Source organism: Delphinapterus leucas, chromosome 13 (assembly GCF_059928025.1).
Source record: "Delphinapterus leucas isolate spDelLeu-1000000601 "Yukka" chromosome 13, BTC_Dleu_Yukka2, whole genome shotgun sequence".
Lineage (NCBI taxonomy): Eukaryota > Metazoa > Chordata > Mammalia > Artiodactyla > Monodontidae > Delphinapterus > Delphinapterus leucas.
This window is the reverse complement of record NC_143141.1, coordinates 57,272,890-57,296,063: the sequence shown is the minus strand read 5'-3', so window position 1 is coordinate 57,296,063 and position 23,174 is coordinate 57,272,890. Positions and strand designations below refer to the sequence as shown.

The 23,174-nt window shown below is 36.4% G+C and overlaps 1 protein-coding gene across 4 annotated transcripts in view; it reads right to left on the bottom strand.

The window, feature by feature from the left end:
• Positions 1-23,174, bottom strand: part of SRBD1 (S1 RNA binding domain 1) — a 229,588-nt gene that overhangs the window by 149,894 nt on the left and 56,520 nt on the right. For all 4 annotated transcript variants that reach the window (XM_022573933.2, XM_022573934.2, XM_022573935.2 and 1 more), the window contains exons 13-14: positions 21,597-21,687; positions 20,763-20,870 (exon numbers count right to left, since the gene is read on the bottom strand). In XM_022573933.2, the coding sequence (XP_022429641.2) occupies positions 20,763-20,870; positions 21,597-21,687 (199 nt within the window). The remainder of the gene's footprint in view (positions 1-20,762; positions 20,871-21,596; positions 21,688-23,174) is intronic.

Here is a 23,174-nt window from a genome sequence, read left to right as displayed (position 1 = left end):
ATGTCCATCAACTGATGAATGGATAAACAAACTGTGGTATATCCATATGATGGAACATTATTCAGCCATAAAAAATAACATTCTGATACATGCTACAACATGGATGAACCTTGAAAACATTATACTAAGTGAAAGAAGACAGTTACAAAAGACCATATATGCTATGATTTCATTAATATGAAATGTTCAAAACAGAGATATCTATAGAGACAAAAAGTAGATTAATGGTTGCTTAGAGCTGGGAGGAAGGGGATGGGGAGTGATAGCTAAAGGAACAGGGTTCTTTTTGAGATGATGAAATGTTTTAAAATTGACGGTGGCAATCACTGCACACATCTGTAAATATACTAAAAATCATTGAATTGTACATTTCAAATGGGTAAAGTGCATGGTATGTGAATTATATCTCAATAAAGGTGGTATTTAAACAAAATAAGTGAATTGAGGCTTCCAAAACAACAAACAAAACTAATAAGAACCCAAATGTCCATCAACTCTAGAATAGAAAAATACTGTATAATTATGGAATGCAACACTAAAAAGTAATGAATCACAGTTATATATGTATATATATCAAAATGAATGAGTCTATGAAGTAATCCTGGATAAGAAAGAAAAAACTACTCACAGAAGAATACATGCAGTAGGATTCTATTTCTATAAAGGAGCCATCATGAAAAATCGGAAGGGAATTACTAACACAGAGTTCAGTAGAGTGACTATTTCTGGCAGGGGAGACAGGAGATGTGTTGAAGGAGGGACAGACGGGGGGCTTGAAGAGTACTGATAATGTTATATGTCTTAAAAGCTGAATGGTGAGGACACAATATATAATTGTTTAAATTATACATTTTCTTTTGTTTGTAAGGTATATTAAAAAAAAATTTTTTTAATGTACTGATAACATTTGGTTCTAACCTGGAAAACACACCTTTTATTTTTTGTATCCTCCACAGCCTTTACAGGAGTACGTGATGCCCAAAAGAATTATGTATGCAAATAAATATATATACGTACTCTCCACATACATATGTGCAGGTAGAGGGAGGGGTTAACCAGTTTTAAATCAATTCACACTTCTGAGTACCAGCACAGGCAAAACACTGAACAAGGTACTCTTCTAAAAGCATGGACAACGATGCCTCCCCTAGACACAGGGATTTTCCAGATAACAGTTACACAGTAGGAACAGTACAAAGAACACTATATTTTAAGTGTCATAGTAGAAGTACATAGAAAGTTTTATGAGGATACAAAGGAAGACAAGATTAATTCCAACCGCAGGCACCTAAAAGACTTTCATGGAGGATGTGGCGCCTCAGACAGGCCCTGAAGTATAGGTAGGATTGTAATAGGCAGAGGATGAGGAAAGGGTATTCCGTTTTTTTAGTAGTTATAATAAAAATAGTAGCAGCTAATATTTATTAATTGCATACTATGTGCCAAGCATTATTCTAAGTATTTTAAAATGTACTACCCCATATAATCTTAACCAAAATCCTTTGGTAGATACTATTATTATCTCCACTTTGGAGATGAAGAGACAGAGAGATTAAATAACTTGTCATTGTGGCAGTAAGAAATAAAGCTGTAATTTGAATCTGGCTCCACAGCCTGTTCTTTCAACTACAAAAGAGGTAGAAAAAATAAAACCACACATGTTCAAAGAACAAATATTCCAATTTACCTGGCACATAACAATTACTGATAACTGAGGATACTTGGTAAGAGGAGAAAGGGCACTTAAGTGGAATCCACTGAAAACAAGAACCAAAATATCACTGTAAATAAAGGAGCAGATCAGGGGAGGACTTAAATGAGACTACCTTGCAAAATAAAATATTGAAAATGGATATATTTTAGCTTACATTTAATAAAATATAGGCTTATAAATTATAACTGTGCTAATTCTTATAATGAATCAACTGTTGATTATAAGATTAAATTACATGATTACTTAATGAATGGCATCAATGGCATACCAAAAAGGTAACTATGTAGACTTGGATTACAAATGCTTGAATGATGAAGATCATGTCTTGGGTTGAAAGGAAGTATAAGAGATTATATTAGAAAAGTAGCTTGAGGCCAGCTCATGAAAGGCTTAAGCCTTAACCCTCAAAGGGAGAAGACCAGCAAACAGGAGACACTGAAAGAAAGAAACAGGAGAAACATTCCAGAGGGAGAATTGACAGGACTTGCTGACAGTACGAATGGAGTATATAGCAGAAAAAGAAATAGAAGATTACCAATTTTGGGCCCAAGGAATTGCTAGCCCATCAGCGAAGGAGGGGCTTAAAGAAGAACAAAATCACATGAAGAAAACTGGGATTGGGAGCCAAAGCAAGGAGTTAAGTTTGGTTGAAACAGTGGGATACTCAGGAGACTGGCAGCAAGCCACTGAAATTTGAGTCCAGATCTCTGGAGAAACTAAGGATGTAGATTTAGAACCCAGAGATGCAAAAGATGAAGTCCCAGAAGTGGATGGAGAAATTATCAAGGAAAAGAAGATACAGGAAGATAAAGAGAAGAAAAAGGGAATGAAGAAAATATTTGGGTGCTGTCTAAGAGCAAAGAAGGATGCATAGAAAGGATGACTAGCAGAAGTTCAAGTAAGATCATTCAAAAACAGTGGGAGAAATATCAGTATACGAAACTGAGAAGGAGTCCAGATGAGCTCCACCAAAGGGTAACTGAAATATTTCACTTCTATGTAGTAACAAAAAAAGGATGCTGTGCATACACCAGATTTTGGAGACAAACTCCCCCTCAAGATATTAAATTCAACAGAACAGATACAGTTTACATTTTTCCACTTAACAAAAACCTGTCACTTCTCACTAAGGAAAGGTAGTCAGGAGGAAGACAGAAAAGAAAAAAAAAAAAAGCAGTAAGATAACGAAAGAGTGGAAGAAATCAAACCTGAAAAATCTAAGATACTTCAAAAGTCCAACATGTTCCTGAGAGAGTCTCAGATCAGTTTTCTCTATCAACTTCTCATACCTGCCTGCCAAAAACCATGAATGAGAAAAATATCGAGTCCCAAATTGAAAAATTTGAGCAGAGGTCCTTAACATCCTTCCAGTCTTTCTGCACCCAACAAAATTTTATTAAAATAGAAAAAAGACCAATTTCTTGATAGAAATTTTAATTATTACTCTTCCCACCAAAGTCTAAACCACCTAAAAGTAGCATTTCATTTTTAGAACCAGACACAGAATCTCCCAAAAGGCTTAAGAGGTAGGGCTCCCCTAACAAAGAAGCGGAGATAAGAAAGAAAACAGGTATCGGGGTTCTTCTTATATAACCAGTGAATTTTAATTTAAAATAAACCTAGGACCTGGAAGAGAAGGAAATCATTGAATCCTAGAAATTAGAGCATGTGGCTTGAATAGAAATGAACACCCTTCAAGTATTTCTTGTTATACATTGAAGACATTATAGAGGCTTCTTCACATCTATATCTTTCCTCAAAGTTTTTGCATTTTGGTCACACCAACATCTGAATTCTGAGCCAGAGACATCCACAATATGTTACTAAGTGTCACTTAAAATAGCAAGTAGAATATGACAACGACAATAATGGCAGCATCATGATTTAAACCATGGAACTATCTGAATTTAAACCTGTTGGGAGTTGGGAGTGTAGTCTAACTTCTTGTGGCCCCTTCTGTGGTTCGTGAAAATTATGTTGAAAGGAAAAATAAAAATACTTCGAAGAATAGTAGAGTTTTGGGTAAATGAGATAACTAAGTAAACGTAAGAATCAGTCAGAAATATACTGATCAACTGCTAAGCTGGTGACTCACCTCCAAGCTCAAACTGCTTATCACTAAGTAACTAATAAATGTCACTTACAACCCTTCACTATGTTGACTCTTATCAATCAATCTTTACATTAATTTATAGTTAATAAGTTTGAGTATCATGCAATAATATTGAATAATAATAAATGCAATAGTAGGGCCAAATCATGTGCTTTTAACTATACTGGTCCTAAATTAGATAGGATACACAAAACTTCAAAAAAAAAAAAAACCGTCAAAGCATGAGTCACTATGTCAACCAAAAGACTCCACAACTCTGCCTCAGAAAAGCTAAAATCCTTGCAAAAAAAGATCCTGATGACTTTTTAAGGCAGTGTCATGCTTCATTGTCTCCCAATTCCCTATGACTATGATGAGTCATGTCAAATTACTAAAGGGGGCTTCCGTGGTGGCGCAGTGGTTAAGAGTCCGCCTGCCGATGCAGGGGACACGGGTTCAGGCCCCGGTCGGGGAAGATCCCACATGCACGGAGCGGCTGGGCCCGTGAGCCATGGCCGCTGAGCCTGCGAGTCCGGAGCCTGTGCTCCGCAACGGGAGAGGCTACCAACAGTGAGAGGCCCGCGTACCACACACACAAAAAAAAATTAAAGGAACATATCTTATATGCAAAAGAAGATGCTGTTAACTGTGAAGGGAGGATGGGTAAGGGGTTGAAGAAAATTGTGGCATGAATGGAAATCTACACATCTTCCAGCTTTCATTCTACTATCCATTTGCTAATTTCCATCTCTCTCAACCCCAGAGGCCAGTCTTTCTAATGCCAGGGGTGGGCCATATATGGCTTATGGCAACGGCAGCAAGCTCTGGATTTCCTATATCAACAAATGGACAAGATGTACCTCTCCCACCTCCTTCCTTAATCACAGACTCAAATGCCATGCAAACTAAATACACTGCTCACTTTCGACATATACTAAGTAAACTATCTCCCTTCAGGAGACCTCTGTAGCTCATTCTACGTTGACAGTCTGTCTCAAATATCTGCTTTCCTTAGAAAGAAAAGGCCATTACCAAACTCCTCTGTGTCAACTGTAGTGTTTGTTTCTTATACTTTATAGGCCAAACACTTTAGTTCAATAAATCACCAAGACCAGGTCTGGGTTATAATTTATTTTCCCACCATATAGGAATAAAAAGTTAAACGTGTAAATGCAAACATAATTAAAGAATATCAGCAGAATATGTATTTTTAAAGCATTTTAATACTATAAAAATACATCTTAACAGATACTAATCACAAAAGTTTTTATTACAATAGATTTTAAAAGACTTCCACAAGTCAAGGTTATGTTAATAAGTTGAAAATAAAGTATAAATTTGGAAACAAGTAAATTTCATTTTATAAGACATTCTGCAATTTCTATTCCTCACTATTCTGATTTAGTTCTATGGTAAAGATGATAGGAACAGATCCACAGACAATGCTTGTGATTATCTAAAAAGCAAAAATGGTTTTAAATATTTTTTCTTAAGTAAGAGAAACATCCAACAAATATTTGTGAAACAAAGAAGGAATCAATTTCAAAACTCAGCTACGAGAAGTTCTACCCCATATATTCAGCCTAGAACAGAGACAATAAATAGCCTCTAAAACAGGCGTTTACAGGAAAATAAATATTCCACAACACATATGGCAAACCTCCTCTGAGTCCTGTTTCCTTTTTTCTTCTTAAGACTCAGTTTCCCACATTACTATGTTTAAAAGCTTCTTCTCAATTGGCTCAGTAAAGAATAAACAGGTTGTGAAGTTAAACTAATTAAACAATCTCTCATAAGATACTGACACTGCCTTTTATTCTTGCTTTCACAGAGGTCTAATGAATTCTCTTTGGTCACCCTCTTCAGTCTTCTTATAACCCAGATGAGTGCCTCATCACTCTGATCATAAGTACCACATTGGACTAAACACCCCCCAGCCCAAAGGAACACACAAAAACAAGCCATCGTGGGAGGAGCACAGTTGAAAAAGAATATGTCCTTAACTTTTCATTCACTCTCTTCTCTAGCTAACCATTGCCACTCAACCACCACCACCACTGCCACTGTAAAGCACCCCCCCAGACTGGAAACAACTGCTTTAAATTTCTTTTAGTGCAGCAAGCGATAGCTTGTAAAAGGATGCAAACCAGCTGAAACATTTGACAGACAGTGTTAAATACCAGGGAATTCCTATCAACCATTTTACTTTAAAAGGTACTTTGATGTTGGCTATCTTTCATGTACCTCTTTCATGGCACATTAATAAAGAAAACGGAGCTGAAGTAAATCAAGTCCCAAGGTCACATCTAGAATTACAGCACTGTAGGTACCTGATGAAATACGGATTAATGCTGCATGAGTAGTGAATAAATAAAAGCTCTTCTACCCACCAATCAGGCAAGTTTTACAAGTGCTTCTGAACTTTATTCTGCAACTAGACCTGAGACATCTTTAATCCCCTATGCCCCTGAAACCTAATTATCATAATGTGAACCCAAATGTTAGGGTCCCTTCAAAATGCAAGTGCTGTGAAGCGGAAAAGTAATGGGAATTAAGCTGGATGTAACCTTAGAAATGTACCGATGTGGGGAACTTGAAAGTGGTATTTCAATAAGTTAGGAAAGCGTAACACAAAGATTTAGCCACATAAAACACATTAGAATCAAAAGGTACCCCCCTCAAAAAAAAAAAACATATAAAACACAAATAAGGTGGATCAAAAACTATTTACAAATACCAATTTCTGGCCCCAGAATCTTCAAGTTCTACATAACCAAATGAAAAAGATGTCAACAACAAAGAATTCTAGCAGTTTTGCATTGTTCTAATGCAACTGAACTATGAAACAGAACCATAGTGATTCTGCACAACCCAAACAATTCTCATAAAGAAAAAAATTTTAATGTTCCCAAATAATCAACTGAATACAATGCTGGCCAAAGGTGAGGGAGAAAAGCAAGCTGTTTAATGCCAAAGAAAAGAGAAAAATATGAATCAGAATAGGCCAAAGAGTTGACAATGTCAAGGCAAAACTCATTCTGTCAGTAATTTGTTGATAATGCATTTACACATCTAATTTACTCTAGGAACTATGATTTAAAAAGAAGTAAAATTACATAATACGAATACATTCTTCTTGTATTCACTATACATCTGTGTTCACTATAACACAGAATTCAGCGTAAATCAGGACTGAATTGGGCTCTAATCACAGAGACGGTCACTTACAGTTCCAAAATATCTACACTACAACCCTATAATATGGTTGCTAACTTCACCAAATACATGAGTTTTTGAAAGGTCAATGTATAATTATTTCACCTACCTATTTATAAGCATTAGAATCTGAAAAATGATTTTTTCTACTCAACAATGTGTCTATGACAAAACAGCATCTATCTGATGCACGTACTTTAAGAAATAACAGAACTATGTTATTTGTATTTTCATATGTATATATGAAATTGGTGAACTCCACTCTACTTTCAAGATCATAGTAAAATGTTAGTTTAGAGGAGGATCTAAGAATATAAGACTGTACATACACAAACTGATATGGATGGAGAAAAAATATAAAACAATTGTTCAAAATAAGGCAGTGTTCCTTTCATTTCTATAGGTTATCAAAAACACTCATAACATTCCAAAGTTCATCAGTTCTTACATTAATGTTGAACATATTTAAGATACATTTTTGGTTCTGTTATAGCAAATACACTTGTCTAAACAGAACATCTGTTTTGGTTACAATGCATTGTATCTTTGGCAAGAACTTATAATAAAACTAACAAAAACAACCAAGAATCTTTATTGGATCTGGCAACAAAAGCAGATTTGTAACCAAAAACCTTAAGACGTGAAATGACCATCACTGGGCTCTAGGCCAGTTCTAATCTAAGTCAATAAACAAAGATCTCCAAGAGTTAAGGGGGGGAGAGGGAGGCTGGGTAATTCCTGTAGATACTTAAGTTGGACTTGGAGATGCAGAAACACATGGGTTACAAACTGCTAAAACATATTTTATTTTGATCAAAAACTGTCAAACTGAATCTGAATCCAAATAGTATTTTAAAACCACACACACACCATAATTATTCATTCCTTATGTCTCCTTTCCAACATACCTCACTGAAATGGTGTACTTATACAGGTATATTTTAAAAAATATTCTGGCCCTTTCAACAAAACGAACATAAATTACACTGGCTGTAAAACAATTTTATTTTTAAATTTACTTAATTTCACAAACATCCCAGAAAGTAAGCCTTATAAACAAGACTCTAGTGTTTATAATAGTCAAAGAAATGGAGGAAGGAGTATCAGTAGGTGAAAGGAAACAAAGTCCTAGAATATCACAGCACATTTTCTAAAGCCATCGCTGTAGAAAGAAGTGAGACAAATACTATAACACCTCAACTTGTCATTAAGCATAATAATCAAACTAATATCCAAAAAACAATTTAGGCTGTTCCAGTTCTAAAGCTAATTCACCTTGTCCTACACATCTCTTCCATCTAAATGTTCATCTGTATCCTATATAGTATCCTTTTATAATAAACCACTTAAGTAAGTAAACGGTTTTCCTGGGTTCTTTGAGCCACTCTAGCAAATTAATCGAAATTAATAGATTGGGAACTCCAATCTACAGACAGTTAGCTGGTCAGAAGTCCAGGTGACAACCTGGGCTTGGGACTGGCATCTGAAGTGTGGGGGGTGGAGGCGGAGTTAACAGTCCTGTGGGAATGAGCCCTTAACCTGTGGAATCTGATGTTATTTCTTGGTAGATAGTATAAGAACTGAATTGAATGGTAGGACACCCAGCTGGTGTCAGAGCACTGCTTGTTATACATGGGGGACTATATATAGGGGGACGCCACACACACACTTTGAAATTGGGTCAAGGAACCCAAAAGAGTTGACAATAAGAAATACTCTCTACATGTCAACCCAGTACACAATACATGTATGTAACTAAAACAAATATTCATGAAATAATACTTAGCCGTACTATATGAAATGAACTCTATTTTCTATTCTTTTCTATTGAATTTTTTTTTAATGCTATTGGGACCCACTACATTGCCTTCACCTTCCACCAATGGACTGCAACCTACAATTTGAAAAACATGGCCCTAGAGAGCTCATATGACGTGGAAAAGATGAGGATAATAAGGACATGAATCTGGATGCTGTAGATAAATGAGGATATAAATTCATCACACTTTACTTCAGCCTGGGTGGTTTCCTTAAAATATATCTCATATACCATACCACACAAATAGAATTCCTATCACTAAAAGAATATTTGTTATATCTATATCTACCAAAAAATGTCACTTCTTCTCCCTCTCTATCCCCTTACCTTGCTTTTAATCTCTATATAGAATTTATCACTAACTGACATAGTATACACACACGCACACACACACTTTCATCTGTTTTCCTCACTACAATAAAGGCTTCAAGAAGGCAGGCACCTTGTCTGTCTTGTTCACTGCTCTTACTCCCAGCACATAGTATTGCGCCTGCCATACACTTTGGTACTAACAGTACTTTGCTGATTGTATGAGAGCACATGGGATGGTTTTGCTCTGGCTCAAGTCCCAAAAGCCTGTTTTGCTAACATTAGCAATCCTCCAACTTCGTCCTATAAAATGGGTACGTGTTTGAGGAGAGGGACAGGAGGGAGTTACAGCTGAAAGAGACAATTTCTTTAAAAAGATAGTTGGAATGCTGTGGCATTTCTCCGGCTGCTCCAATACCTCATGTGAAAGTGTCCCACTCACCCCATGCCAAGTGATGGGGCTTCACTGGGACCAACCAATATGTGAACATAAGAAAGAGAATAAAGGTAAGAACAAGCATAGGAGAGAAAGAGAATGAAAAAGGGGAGAGCTGCACTAAGGATAAGTTGCTGTTCCCCCTTTGAGAGTAGGCAAGGATGTATGAACCAATCAGGCCTGCAGGAGGAAGTGGGAGGTAGCTTGAAAGAGATTCTGTCCAAGAGCACTGAGTAGCAAAGGGAACCAGAGAAGAGCAGCCTGTCTGAAGCCTGGATCTGAAGAAGGAGAGTCGGAACCAGTCAGCCAGAGAAGATATCTGCCAAGTCACACGGATGGCAGCTCAAGGATGCTGTTGGTGAAAATCTCAGAAAACAAAAACAAAAGTTTTTCAAAAACAGCCCATGGAAGAATGAATCAGCAATGGTAAATGGGCCACCGAGAGGACTCTATCCTTAGACTGCAACTGTCCCCACTTTGGAAGACTATGCTCCTTTTCCCTATTCTCAACTCTGAGGACTAAACTTGGAGAAAATTCAGCTAGTGAATTGGGGAGAAGAGAAGAATAAGAAGGGAAGAAAGAGGAAGCTAAACAAGCCCCCTGCAAAGCCCTACAGTAAAGTAGTATTTCCCAGAAGGACATGGAATTTAATTTATCTCAAGTTGGAGCTTTGATTATTACACTAGAGAAGATATTCTGATTGCTAAAATGAGACTGTTCTAATGACTAAAAGGAAATGAAGAAGCTGAGATCTCTCCATTATTTCAGACAAGGATGAAAAGAACTACTCCAAACATGATTACGGAGTAGGATAGAAATTAAGTTTTCTTCTTGTACCTTACTGAGTCTACCTCAGTCAATTAATCATTTACATGTGATAAATATTTGTCAAATAAATGAATACATAACTAAAATAACTAGAATAAAATATAATAAAATATTAATAGCATTCTCGGAGTGGTGAATTACAAATTATTTTTATTTTCCTTTTTGTATTTTCCTAGATTTTTCAAAACTCTTTTGAGCATGCTTAAAAGAAAAAAAAAAGACTATTAAATTGACAGAGAAAAATGTCACGCACATGTTTCACAGGCATTCATACCCAGAGGAAACAAGTAAAAGAAACAAGTAATTCTTAATTCAAAAGTATAAACTGAGGGAATCCTTGGCAGTACAGTGGTTAGGGCTCGGAGCTTTCACTGCCACAAGCCAAGCAGTGCGGCCAAAAGAAAAAAAAAGTGTAAATCATTTAAAATGATCATCTTCTAATTTTCCCTTATGGTTTATGTCTCTGCTGTCTGAAAATGCCAAATTTGAAATTTAAAGTAGACTAAAAGTAGAAAATCAAGTATTGACCTTGTTGCCAGTAATAGGGAAGATTGGCTACCTGCATCAACAGTTTACTGAAAACAACTAAACATACTAGATGTAATACAGCTTCTTAAATGCATCAGTGAGTTGGCAAGAAAATAAAAATACTCAAGCTAAAAAAAAGAACATGGGAACCTTCATTTCTGAAGCTGACTTTCACCTGAGGGCATTGCTGAGCCAGGTGAATTTTATGGCCTCAGAGAGCTTCACAGAACTAGAGGATTAGAAGACAAAACCTAGGGTTCACCTAAGATCATAGTAACAAATGATTCCCCCAACTCCCTTCCCACATATAAAGCCGATATCCCAAAGGGTTAAACCTGCAGTATAAGGGTCAAAGTATATACCCTGTACCCTAACTCCAGGATATTGCAATAAAAAATGGACTATCTCAAACCTTGTCACAGGAGGAATCTCTGATAAGAATATGGAACCATAAGCCATCTCTCTCGTTTGCAGCCTAAATTCACACGACCTGGGTGGCCAGGAAAAAATTCAAGCTGAGAATTTAAGTGTCTACAGGAGCCTGGCAGAAGCAAATGCAACTCCTCTTTCAAGCGATTCACAATCAATCCAGGCCTCCATGAATTCCCACAGACAAAGTTCCATGAAAATAAGGAGTTTTCAGTAAAAATTAACTGAACAGAAAAGGAAACAAAGCAGAACCAGCAGTAACAACAGATGGCAGAAACAGAATTGCAGGGATTTTAGATATCAGAATTATCACAGTCTGCAAAATAATAATTCTTAGTATGACTAAGGAAATAAAAGATAGGTTTAAAATATATTCAGGAACAAGTAAAAAACTGTAAGAATGATCAAGCAGATTTGAAAAATATAAACTTTCTAGATATAAAAAATATAACTGAAATTAAAAATTAAATGGATGGATGTCAGTTTTCTACAAATTAAATTATAGAGTCAACTTAATTCTAATCAAAATCCCAGCAGGCCCATTAGAAGAAACTGAAAAGCTGATTCTACAATTTATGTAGAAGTGCTATGGACCTAGAATAACCAAAACAATTTTGAAAAAGAAGAACAAAATTGAAGGACTACACTATCTAATTTCATCACTTATTAAGCTACACAAATCAGCACTGAGTAGTATTAAAGATACAAAGATTAGTGTAAAGACATACAGCTCAATTAAACAGAACAGACTCCAGAAATAGGTCCATACATTTATGAGCAGTTGATTTGCAACAAAAATGTCAAAGCAATTCAATGGGGAAAGGAAAAATCTTTCAACAAATGGTACTGGAATAATTCAAAGCCATATAGAAAAAAAGAACTGCTTATCATATATAAAAATTAACTTTAAATGGATCACAGACCTAAATAAATTTAAAGCTATAAAACTTCTAAAACAAAACACAGAGGAAAATCACAGTGACCTTAGTTTTTCCAAACATTACTTAAACAGGACAAAAAGCAAGAATATATAAAACAAATTGATAAACCGGATTTCATCAAAATTTAAAATGTTTGCTTTTCCAAAGACCATGTTAAAAAATGAAAAGGTAAGCTTCAGACTGGGAGAAAATGTTTACAAAACATATATTTAACAAAGGAGTTGTATTCAGAATAAATATAAAATACTCTTACTCAATAATAGGAAGAAAAACAATCCAATTTTTTTTTTTTTTTTTTTTTTGCGGTACACGGACCTCTCACTGCTGTGGCCTCTCCCATTGCGGAGCATAGGCTCCAGATGTGCAGGCTCAGCGGCCGTGGCTCACAGGCCCAGCCGCTCCGCGGCATGTGAGATCTTCCCGGACCGGGGCACGAACCCGTGTCCCCTGCATCAGCAGGCGGACTCTCAACCACTGCGCCACCAGGGAAGCCCAATCCAATTTTTTTCTAATGGGAAGAAGATTCGAACAGATACTACAAAGAAAATACATGGATGACAAATAAGCAAATAAAGATGCTCAACATCATTTATTGCTAAGGATGTCACTTAAAACTACAATGAAATATCACTGTACATCCACTAAGATAGCTAAATTTAACAGACCGGCCATACCAAGCAGATGGATGAGAATATGGGGAAGCTGGAACTCTGATACACTGCTGGTGGGAATGCAAAATGGTAAAACCACCTTGGAAAACAGTTTGGCAGTTTCTTAAGGTAAACATACACCTACCATACAACACAGCCATTACACTCATACTCATGTACCAAATATAAATGAAAGCATATGTCCATGCAAAGACTTGAACAAGAATGTTCATACAGTTTTATTTGTAATAGCCAAAAACTGGCAACAATCCAAATATCCATCAACAGGTAAATGAACAAACTAATTATGATTTAACCATACAACAGAATACTCAGTAACAAAAAGAACAAACTATGGCATATATAACATCATGGATGAACCTCAAAATAATTATTACACTGTGTGAATATATACTGTATGATTCCAATTATATACAAGTCTAGATGATGCAAGCTAATCTATAGCTACGTAAAGCAAATCAGAGGTTGCCTGGGAAACAGAGGGATCAGTGAAGGCAGGACGGATTATAAAGGAACATAAGGAAATTTGGGGGCTAATGGGTATGCTCATTATCTTTTTTTAAAATTTTATTTATTTATTTATTTATTTTGCAGTACGCGGACCTCTCACTGCTGTGGCCTCTCCCGTTGCGGAGCACAGGCTCCGGACGCGCAGGCTCAGGGGCCATGGCTCATGGGCCCAGCCGCTCCACGGTATGTGGGATCCTCCCGGACCGGGGCACGAACCCGAGTCCCCTGCTTCGGCAGGCGGACTCCCAACCACTGCGCCACCAGGGAAGCCCTCATTATCTTAATTGTGGTGATAGTTTCATGGGAGAACACATATGTCAAAACTTAGGAAACTGAAAACTTTAAATATGTGCAGTTTATTATATGCCAATTATCTCTCAAGCTGAAAAACTAACAAATAGGACTTCTAGAAGTGAAAAATATAACTTCTAGAAAAAGAAAATTCAATGGACGGGTCTGAAAGCTAAAGAAAAAGCTAGTGAATTGGAGAAACGATCTGAAGAAATCAACCACAAAGCAGCCCAGAGAAACAAGAAATGGAAAATGAAAAGAAAGAGGTTAAAAGGCATGGAGGATAGAGTGAGAAGCCTGAATAGACATTAGAATTTCAGAGGGAGAACAGAGAGAAAAAATGGGACAGAGGTAATATGTGAAAAATGATGGCTGAGATTTTGAAGAATGAAAAGATATCACTCCACCGATTCAAGAATCCCAATAAATTTTAAGTAGAATAAATAAAGAAAGCAGTATAAATGCTACCTAATAGCAAAAAGGAACAATAAACAATTTGATATTTTATTTCTTATCAACATAGCTATACTCTTCTGACTGAGCTGTCAATGATAAATTTGGAAACAGAAATGCCCTTTCTCCTCAGCTCATTACAAACACCATACTAAACATGCCTATAAATAAATACTGAAATTAGGGTCAATAAGTCTGTACCGATAGGTTTAAAACTAAAGATACATCAAAGATTGGAAATAATCCAGCTGTCAAACAACAGGAGATGTCAAAAATATGGTATAACCAAACAAGAGAAGTAAGGTAGGGAAAAGGGAGGGAAGAAGGAAAAAAAATGAGGGAAGGAGAAAGGAAGCAGGAAAGGAGAGGAGGGGAGGAAAAGGAAGGGAAGAAATCAGGTGTCTCTTGCTGTTTACAGAACACCAGAGTTGGCGAAAAGAGAGGCCTTAAGAAAGAATGGGGGAAATCGGCACCCATTCCTTGTTCAAAACTACCCTCAGGTTATCTAACAGCCTTCTACTCTCTGTTTCTGTTATCTAAGCTGATTGAAGTTCTCTCATTAATTTTTGGTTTCTTGGAGAATAAAATTTCAAAGCAGCCATACAAGTAACTGAGGATAATGAGGTTTTGTGGCTTCAAAACAAAAAGAAGACTTAAAAGTTTCAAGCATAATACAAAACTCAAAAGCCATAAAGAAAAAGTCAGACAAATCTGAGAAAATAATATTTTAAATTCGATATGAAATACAGCTCAAATTGTAAACACAAAAACAGAGGAAATGATTAGCAAAATTTGAAAAAATTATGACAGATTAATCATTACTATAGACATTTACAAATCTGAACAAGATAACCAATTATGAACAAGATGAAAACCTCTTAAAGAAAAAAAAAATGGGCAAAGGACTTCCCTGGTGGTTCAGCGGTAAAGAATCTGCTGCAGGGGACGCGGGTTTGATCCCTGGTCAGGGAACTAAGATCCCATATGCCGCGGGGCAACTAAGCCCGCATACCACAACTACTGAGCCCAACCAGAGAGCCGGTGTGCTGCAAACTACAGAGCCCACGCACTCTGGAGCCTGCGTGCCACAACTAGAGAGAAGCCCAGTGCCTCAACGAAAGATCCCACGTGCCGCAACTTAGACCCGATGCAGCCAAAAATAATAAATAAATAAATAAATAAATAAAATGGGCAAAGGCCACAAACAAGCCATCCATACACACACAAAAAATCCAGAAATGGCCAATAAATATATAAAAAGATATTTGATCTCATTAATAACAATAATAATGTGCTGTTCTAAGCCCTTTATACTATATATAAACTCATTTAACATTCAATGATAACTCTATAGGATGCGTACTATTATTATTCCACTTTATGCATGATGAAACTGAAATAGAGACAGGTTTATTGGTATGAGAAGATGATAATATATTAAGTAGTGAAAAGGTTGTAAACCATGTACAGTGAGTTCCTTTTCATAATACACACACACACACGCCCACAAGAAAAATCTAGAAATATGCTCTAAAATATAAATAATGGTTTAGATAATAGAAAATCCTGTCACTTATCTATATTTTCCAATCAATCTATAATAAATATTATTATCTTTAAAGAAATATGTTTTTTAAATTTTAATCAAAAGGTTCTCATTAGCTTCACTATTATGCAGTTTTCACAAATGAGTTAACCCTTTGAAGATCAATCTATTCCCTACAATTAAGTTATACTCTGAAAGGTACATCAAGTTATCTCAAGCAACAGAGCTATGATTCCTTAAATTGTATCTTCCGGGCTTCCCTGGTGGCGCAGTGGTTAAGAACCCGCCTGCCAATGCAGGGGACATGGGTTCGAGCCCTGGTCCAGGAAGATCCCACGTGCCGCGGAGCAACTAAGCCCGTGCACCACAACTACTGAGCCTGCATTCTATAGTCTGCGAGCCACAGCTACTGAGCCCACGTGCCACAGCTACTGAAGCCCGTGCACCTAGAGCCCGTGCTCCACAACAAGAGAGGCCACCGCAATGAGAAGCCCGCACACCGCAACAAAGAGTAGCCCCCGCTCGCCACAACTAGGGAAAGCCCGCGCACAACAACAAAGACCCAATGCAACCAAAAATAATAATAAATTAATTTTAAAAAATTATATCTTCCTTCTGTTAAGTGTCTGGTATGCTTCTGAAATAAAAGAATAAGAAAGAGGTCCAATGTGTATTCCACAGATGTCCAAAACCAACGCTTTTTTCCTAATAGGGTCTGGCTACCTGCTTAACCTTCACTGACCAGGCCCCTTGGTATACATCTAACCTCAAAAATTAAAACTCCAATCCTCCACTACAGCTCCCCTTCCCTTTCCTCATTCTGTCGTCACATACCACACCTTATCGGTTCATTCCATTTTCTAATTCTTTTCACTATGCTAATGAATAACGTCATTCGGAAGCAAAATTAATTTCTCTTCTTTTCTATATTTGCCTGCTCAAAGTCATTCGTATATTGCAGCTTTTAGAGTAGAAACATTAAGCATGGGGTCTGAATTAACAGCACAAAATTTTATTTTCCATTTTCTGCTCCCAGGTTTTGAGGGGTTTCATGTATCTGTGATTCTCCAGAATGTACATAATGCTGTGATTTCTAACAATGTTTCCACTATCAGCATGAATCTTGCCAATCATGGTTTAAAGTATGACAGCAAGTATTAGAGATTACTTATAATTCTTTCATAGTTCATTAATAAATATATAACTCTAACCATACAATACTTTTATTTCAGAAATCATCATTTATCTTTGGCAAAATATAAGTCTATAATCCATCAAATGCAAATTTCTGTATCAATGAAAAAATACAGAGAACAGTACATCATAGGTTTACCAAAGCATTAAGCAGAGGGGAAATTTTCCGTAATTGTTGCAGACATTAATTCCTGTCTATAGCCTTGAAAAGACTTATCTGATTAAAAATAGTACTGTTAATATTTGACAATTCAAATTAGTAATATTTATTGAGATGCATCTATAAGTACAGAAATATGCAATGTGAAGGAGGCAGTGCATCTATAAGTACAGAAATATGCAATGTGAAGGAGGCAGAGATAAGTAAAACATAGTACCCTGATTTAAGAAGGTATCAATGTAGGAAAAACCAGATACAGTGCATATAAACACAAATGTCTCATAAGGAGCTAGCCATTTCTACATTTCAATAAATTTTACCATTGCTACACAAAAGAAAACACTATTTTTTACCAAGGAAAAACGGATTTAAAAAAAAAAAAAAGAGAGAGAAGGGCTTCCCTGGTGGCGCAGTGGTTGAGAGTCCGCCTGCCGATGCAGGGGACACGGGTTCGTGTCCCGGTCCGGGAAGATCCCACATGCCGCGGAGCGGGTAGGCCCGTGAGCCATGGCCGCTGAGCCTGCACGTCCGGAGCCTGTGCTCCGCAACGGGAGAGGCCACAACAGTGAGAGGCCCGCGTACCGCAAAAAAAAAAAAAAGAAGAAAATAATCAAGTGTGACGTTTTAAAATGAATGGGAACAAATATTCAGACACTCAAAAAATAAAGTGACCGCCTACTATGGGCCAGAGGATTGAAAAGAACAGATCATTCTAGCACATACTTAAAACAAATGACACATATAATACTGTAGAATTTCTTTTCACAAACACTTGCAACTTTAAACATGTGTGACAAATTAAGATCTAGCATAGTTATATTCTACAACTTAATCCATTTTTTTTTTCTCCTTTGGTAACTGAGATTTGAAGCTCTGGATGACTTCCTCCATAGGAGATATAAGTATCAGAGTTTACAAGGTATTTTAAGAGAAATGACAGAGAGAAGTTGGATGGATGGGTCAGGATGCATGGGGTTTACAAGTTAGAAGATAAATCATGGTGTATGTTAATCTATGGCAAGTAGGTCAGGGCAAAAGCTGTTAGAAGGAACAGATAAGGAATGTGTTGGTGGATGTGTCAGGAAAAGGTTTTCCAGGATGAGCAGAATTATAGGAATGCCTATCAGATTATCTGTTCAAGACAATCTGTTCAGATTATCTGTTGAAAATGACTGCTAGAGAAAGCATGGGAATTTCAACTTAAGTGTAGTTTGCGGTGTAATTTCAAACCATTAGATGAGAAAATATGGTTTCTTCATAAAGGCATGTTGAATTGGCAAAATGATAACAAAATGAAGTTGAACAGCTGATTCCCTAAAGCACACACTGTAACTTCTGATTAAGTATTTGCATCATTGAGGATTTCAAAAGCACATAATAAAATACTAGCAAATATATTCCAAAAGTACATTAAAAGAATAATACACTACGACAAAGAAAAGTTCAACTCAGAACTGCAGAGATGGTTCAATTGTAGGAAATCTACTACTTTTACGATTCAGCATATTGATCAAAAGAGGATAAAAAACCTCTTTAGAGAAAAATTACTATGGCAAAATTCTGAAAAAGCATTAACGTTATCTTTTATTCTTGATTTTTAAAGTATAATAAAACAGGAATCAGTACTTTTAAAACACTCATAAATAAGACTATTTCCTTTAAAAGATTTTTTAAAAAAATATACAAAAGGCAGTATCATACTTAAGGGAAACACTAGAAGCATTCTAATAAAATTAAAGGAGGAAAAAAAAATCCACTATCACTACTACTATTTAATAGCTTTTCAAAGATACTGCATGATACCTTTAAAGAGAAGAAAATAAAAAGGTATAAAACTAGAAAAAGAACTGATAAATTCATCATCTTTTGCAGATGATATGACCATATCGTATCTCTTGAAATCCAAGAAAATGAACTGAAAAACTAATTATAAACAATGAAAGAATTCTGTACTATGGTTGGGGGACCAAACTAACATTAAAAAAGTGCTCCTTCATAGAGATATAAAGTAACGTAGTAAAGTAATTCTTAATACAAACACAAAAAGAGAGAAATATAAAAGAAAGTTTTAATATTGAATATGAAAAATAATTATAAAGAAAACTTCAAAATGTTACTGAAAGCAAAAGCATTCCCCATTTTAATGATGGAAAGAGAAACTCAGAGAGGCAGAGTAAGTCTTCCAAACTTGCATAACTAGTAAATGGTGACAACAAAAGATGAACCCAGATTTGTCTGGCTCCAAAGCTCATCCTCTTTCTACTACCATATACTGCTGCAAGTTCAAGAAAGAGAGCCTCTGTAAGCAAATTCAGATGAAATGCAACAAGTCTTCACTATTTAATGTTTCTAATAATTTGAAAGTTCTATTTATAATCACTATAAATGTACCCAAGATATTTATATCCAATTAATGTGAACAAGTTAAAAAGAAATCAAAGAAGTTGCCTGAAATAAACTGTATTTGCTATGTCAGGTGCTTGTGGTAGGTTCTCAAAAGGACTGGGTATGTGTGCAATTCCCAGAATAGAGAAGATCCACAGTATTTCCCAGACCAAACTGAATAAGAAGGAGAGGGAAAAAAGCTGAGCCAAACTATTCAACCTGATCCTTTACTGAACCATGATCCCATGGCACCTACAGTTTGTCCCTGACCTTCTAATCCCCTTTGGTTACTCTGCATTTTTTTTTCTAACATCTTGATTATACTCTTGGCACACGGAATATTACACTAAATACAAGACCCCTCTCTTTTGGCCTATCTGAATGGATCCTAGAATTCTTCTTCCTGTGTTGGCTTTTGGTTTTGTTTTGTTGATCCTGATCCCACACTTATCAGTTGACTATACTTAGTTATTACATTTCTCAAAAAGCAGTGGGAGATGGCTCTTACATGCTCTCCCCTAGTTATCATCTATTATAACTATCTTCTCTCCTGAATTAAACCCTTTAGGATTTAGCATTCTACCATACTTTGGAAAAGGTAAAGGTGGCTATTTGAGGTTCAAAGGGAAAGTAAGGAAACAATGGTGAATGACAGCAAAACTACTACAGATCTAGGAGCAGGACTAAAGAAATGGGTCATGCTAATACAAAGTTATTTAGAAGTCAACTGTATGCCTATACAAAATGAGAGCATGTGATGAAGAGATTAACAAGAAAGGAACATCAGAAATGCTTAAAAAAAAAAAAGAAAAGAAACTCTTTTAATTTGTAAAACTTACCTTGGCTCTCAGTTCTGAAGGCCAATGACTCATAGTCATCAAAACTTTGGGAGAAGAAGGCTAAGTTATCCATGGTCTATAGCTGCTAGACCTATACACCATTCTACTTATTAGTCACTAGTTAGCTAGAGCCATCACACAAAGTACTGCCTGGAAAATCCCATGAATTCAAGTAAGCCCTAACTTGCTGCATCTGTGAGCGGTTTCAGGATACTGAAATGCCAATTTCTCCAAGAGGCAGACACTTTACATTGTCCTGCAAAGCTCTTATGAATAGGAAGAAGTGATATGAGGGCAAATAAGAAGTACATCTTAAAAAGACAAGGGAGAATTTATCACAGAAGGAATTTCAGAAGTTCCTTTGCCTCTCAAAGAAAACAAACATTCCTAACATCCTTACCAGTAAACAATGTCCAGTGGTGCGAAGTAGTTTTTCATTATCAGGTCAGCAAAGTAAGCTTCTGTTTCCCGGCAGGCAGTTCCATTTCCAATCACCACTGTGCTGCAGCTTCAAGGAGAAACAGAATGAGAAACTGGATGAGATCAAGGCACGCTTCTAAATCAATAGGAGAAAATGGACAGAATGCACGAACAGTATTATATGATGCTCTTATTCTCTCATATATCCAAGCAATCTCTCCACTATCTCACAGGGGCCACGCAGACTTATGTAGAATCAAAGACACTGCTCCTGCACTTGGTATTATAGGAGGCAGTGGAGAAATGTCTTATGGTCACACAATCTCAAGAATAGTCAGCTTTCTTCCCATCTAGAAGGAATGAAATTTAGACATGAGTAAGTAAACTCTGGAACATTCTAAGCCATAATAAAGAATTATGACTGAATTATGTGATATGTTTTCAAGTAATTTCTGAAGCTTCTCTAACTACTGCCACATCCATTCCTCAGATCCATGAAAAAGAAAGAAAGAGAGAGAGGGAGGGAGGGAGGAAGAAAGAAAGAGAGAGAGAAGGCCCAAACTGAAGAATTAAAATCTCACTTTTGGTCATATTACCACCTTTGTTTAGTGAAGGTGGCAGAGGAAGGGAGTAGCATTCCTCCAGAGTCTCCAAATGTAGAGTTCTCCAGCAATTTGCCCCAGCATTGTTTTACATGGTTCCTTTTCTAACACCAAGGCACTTCCCTTAATCCCTCCCACCAAATTACGGACTTCAAAGATATCTCTGATTGGCTGAGCCACTGAAATACTCAAAAGGTTACTTATTTTCATACTTGAAATTCAGCAAAAGCCTCTTTATTTTCTCTGCCTCTCGGAAGCCTTGTCCACAATGCAAGTATACCACATCAGTATGAAGTATCTGACCTTAGGAAAAAATGAAAAGAAAAGGCCATTTTGTAAGAAATTATAAAACGTAACACACCACTGATTTGATTAAGCAAGTTGAAATGAAAAGGGAACTGGTTCATCTTTTAAAATGCAGTCTGAATCTTTCATATTCCTTAATCAGATTCCCCCTTAAGCATTCTGAAATTTTGTTACCTCCAAAGTTATTAGAACTCTGTTTTGCTATACAAAAATCATTATCAACTAGATAATATGCCATGATACTAAAAGAGAAATGATTTTTAATAACACTTAACATCAAAAATAGTAAAAGCTGGGACTTGCCTGGTGGTACAGTGGTTAAGAATCCACCTGCCAATGTAGGGGACATGGGTTCAAGCCCTGGTCCAGGAAGATCCCAGATACCACAGAGCAAGTAAGCCCGTACGCCACAACTACCGAGCCTGTACTCTAGAGCCCACAAGCCACAACTACTGAGCCCGCGCACCACAACTACTGAAGCCCACACACCTAGAGCCTGTGCTCAGCAACAAGGGGAGCCACCACATGAGAAGCCTGCGCACCGCAACGAAGAGTAGCCGCCCAAAGAGCAGCCCCCACTTGCCGCAACTAGAAAAAGCCAGAAAATCTGCATGCAGCAACGAAGACCCAACGCAGCCAAAAAATAAATAAAATTTAAAAAAAATAGTAAAAGCTAACATTTACTGAATATTTACTATATATCAGTGAGTGTTGTAATACTATTCTATTTCTTCCTTTGGGTTGTAGATATGTAAATTTCTTTACCTTATGTAATTTTTTCAGCTGCATACTTATGAACTGTGAGCTTCTCTGTACTATATTTCAGACAGAAATGTATTTTAAAATTTGAGGGTAACTCCTAAAGAACAGAAATAATGAGCTAAGTGACCAAATTAGGAAGTTAGGAAAAGGACAACAGAATAATCTCAAAGGAAGTGGAGGGAAGAAAATAATAAAGTTAAAAAAGCAGAAATTAGTGAAATAGAAAAAAAACATATAAAACACAGAGGACCAATGAAGCTTAAAATTTTAAATCACGTTTTAAGAAAAATACGTACTTTTAGCTATACCAATCAAGTAAAAGAAAGGATGGCACAAATAAATTATATTAGAAATGAAAAGGGAGTATAACTAGAGATTCAGCACAAATTTAAAAGATACAGAGAGATTATTATAAACAACTTGATGTTAATTTAGATTAAATGATGAAATGGATAAATTCTTGGAAAAGTCTTACCAAAACAGACTGAAAATACATATGCATGTATGTATGTATGTGTGCATAAAATTTTAAAAAGAACCATTCTATAAACAATACAAATACAGTAAAGGATAAAAGCCATATGATAGCTCAATAGATTCAGGAAAAAACACTGACAGAATATACTTCCTGTTTATTGTAAAAATGCACAGCATGAAAAAAGAGCAACTTAGAACAGCAAAATCAAAAGCCCATGACTATATTTATAAAAAAAAAGTATCCC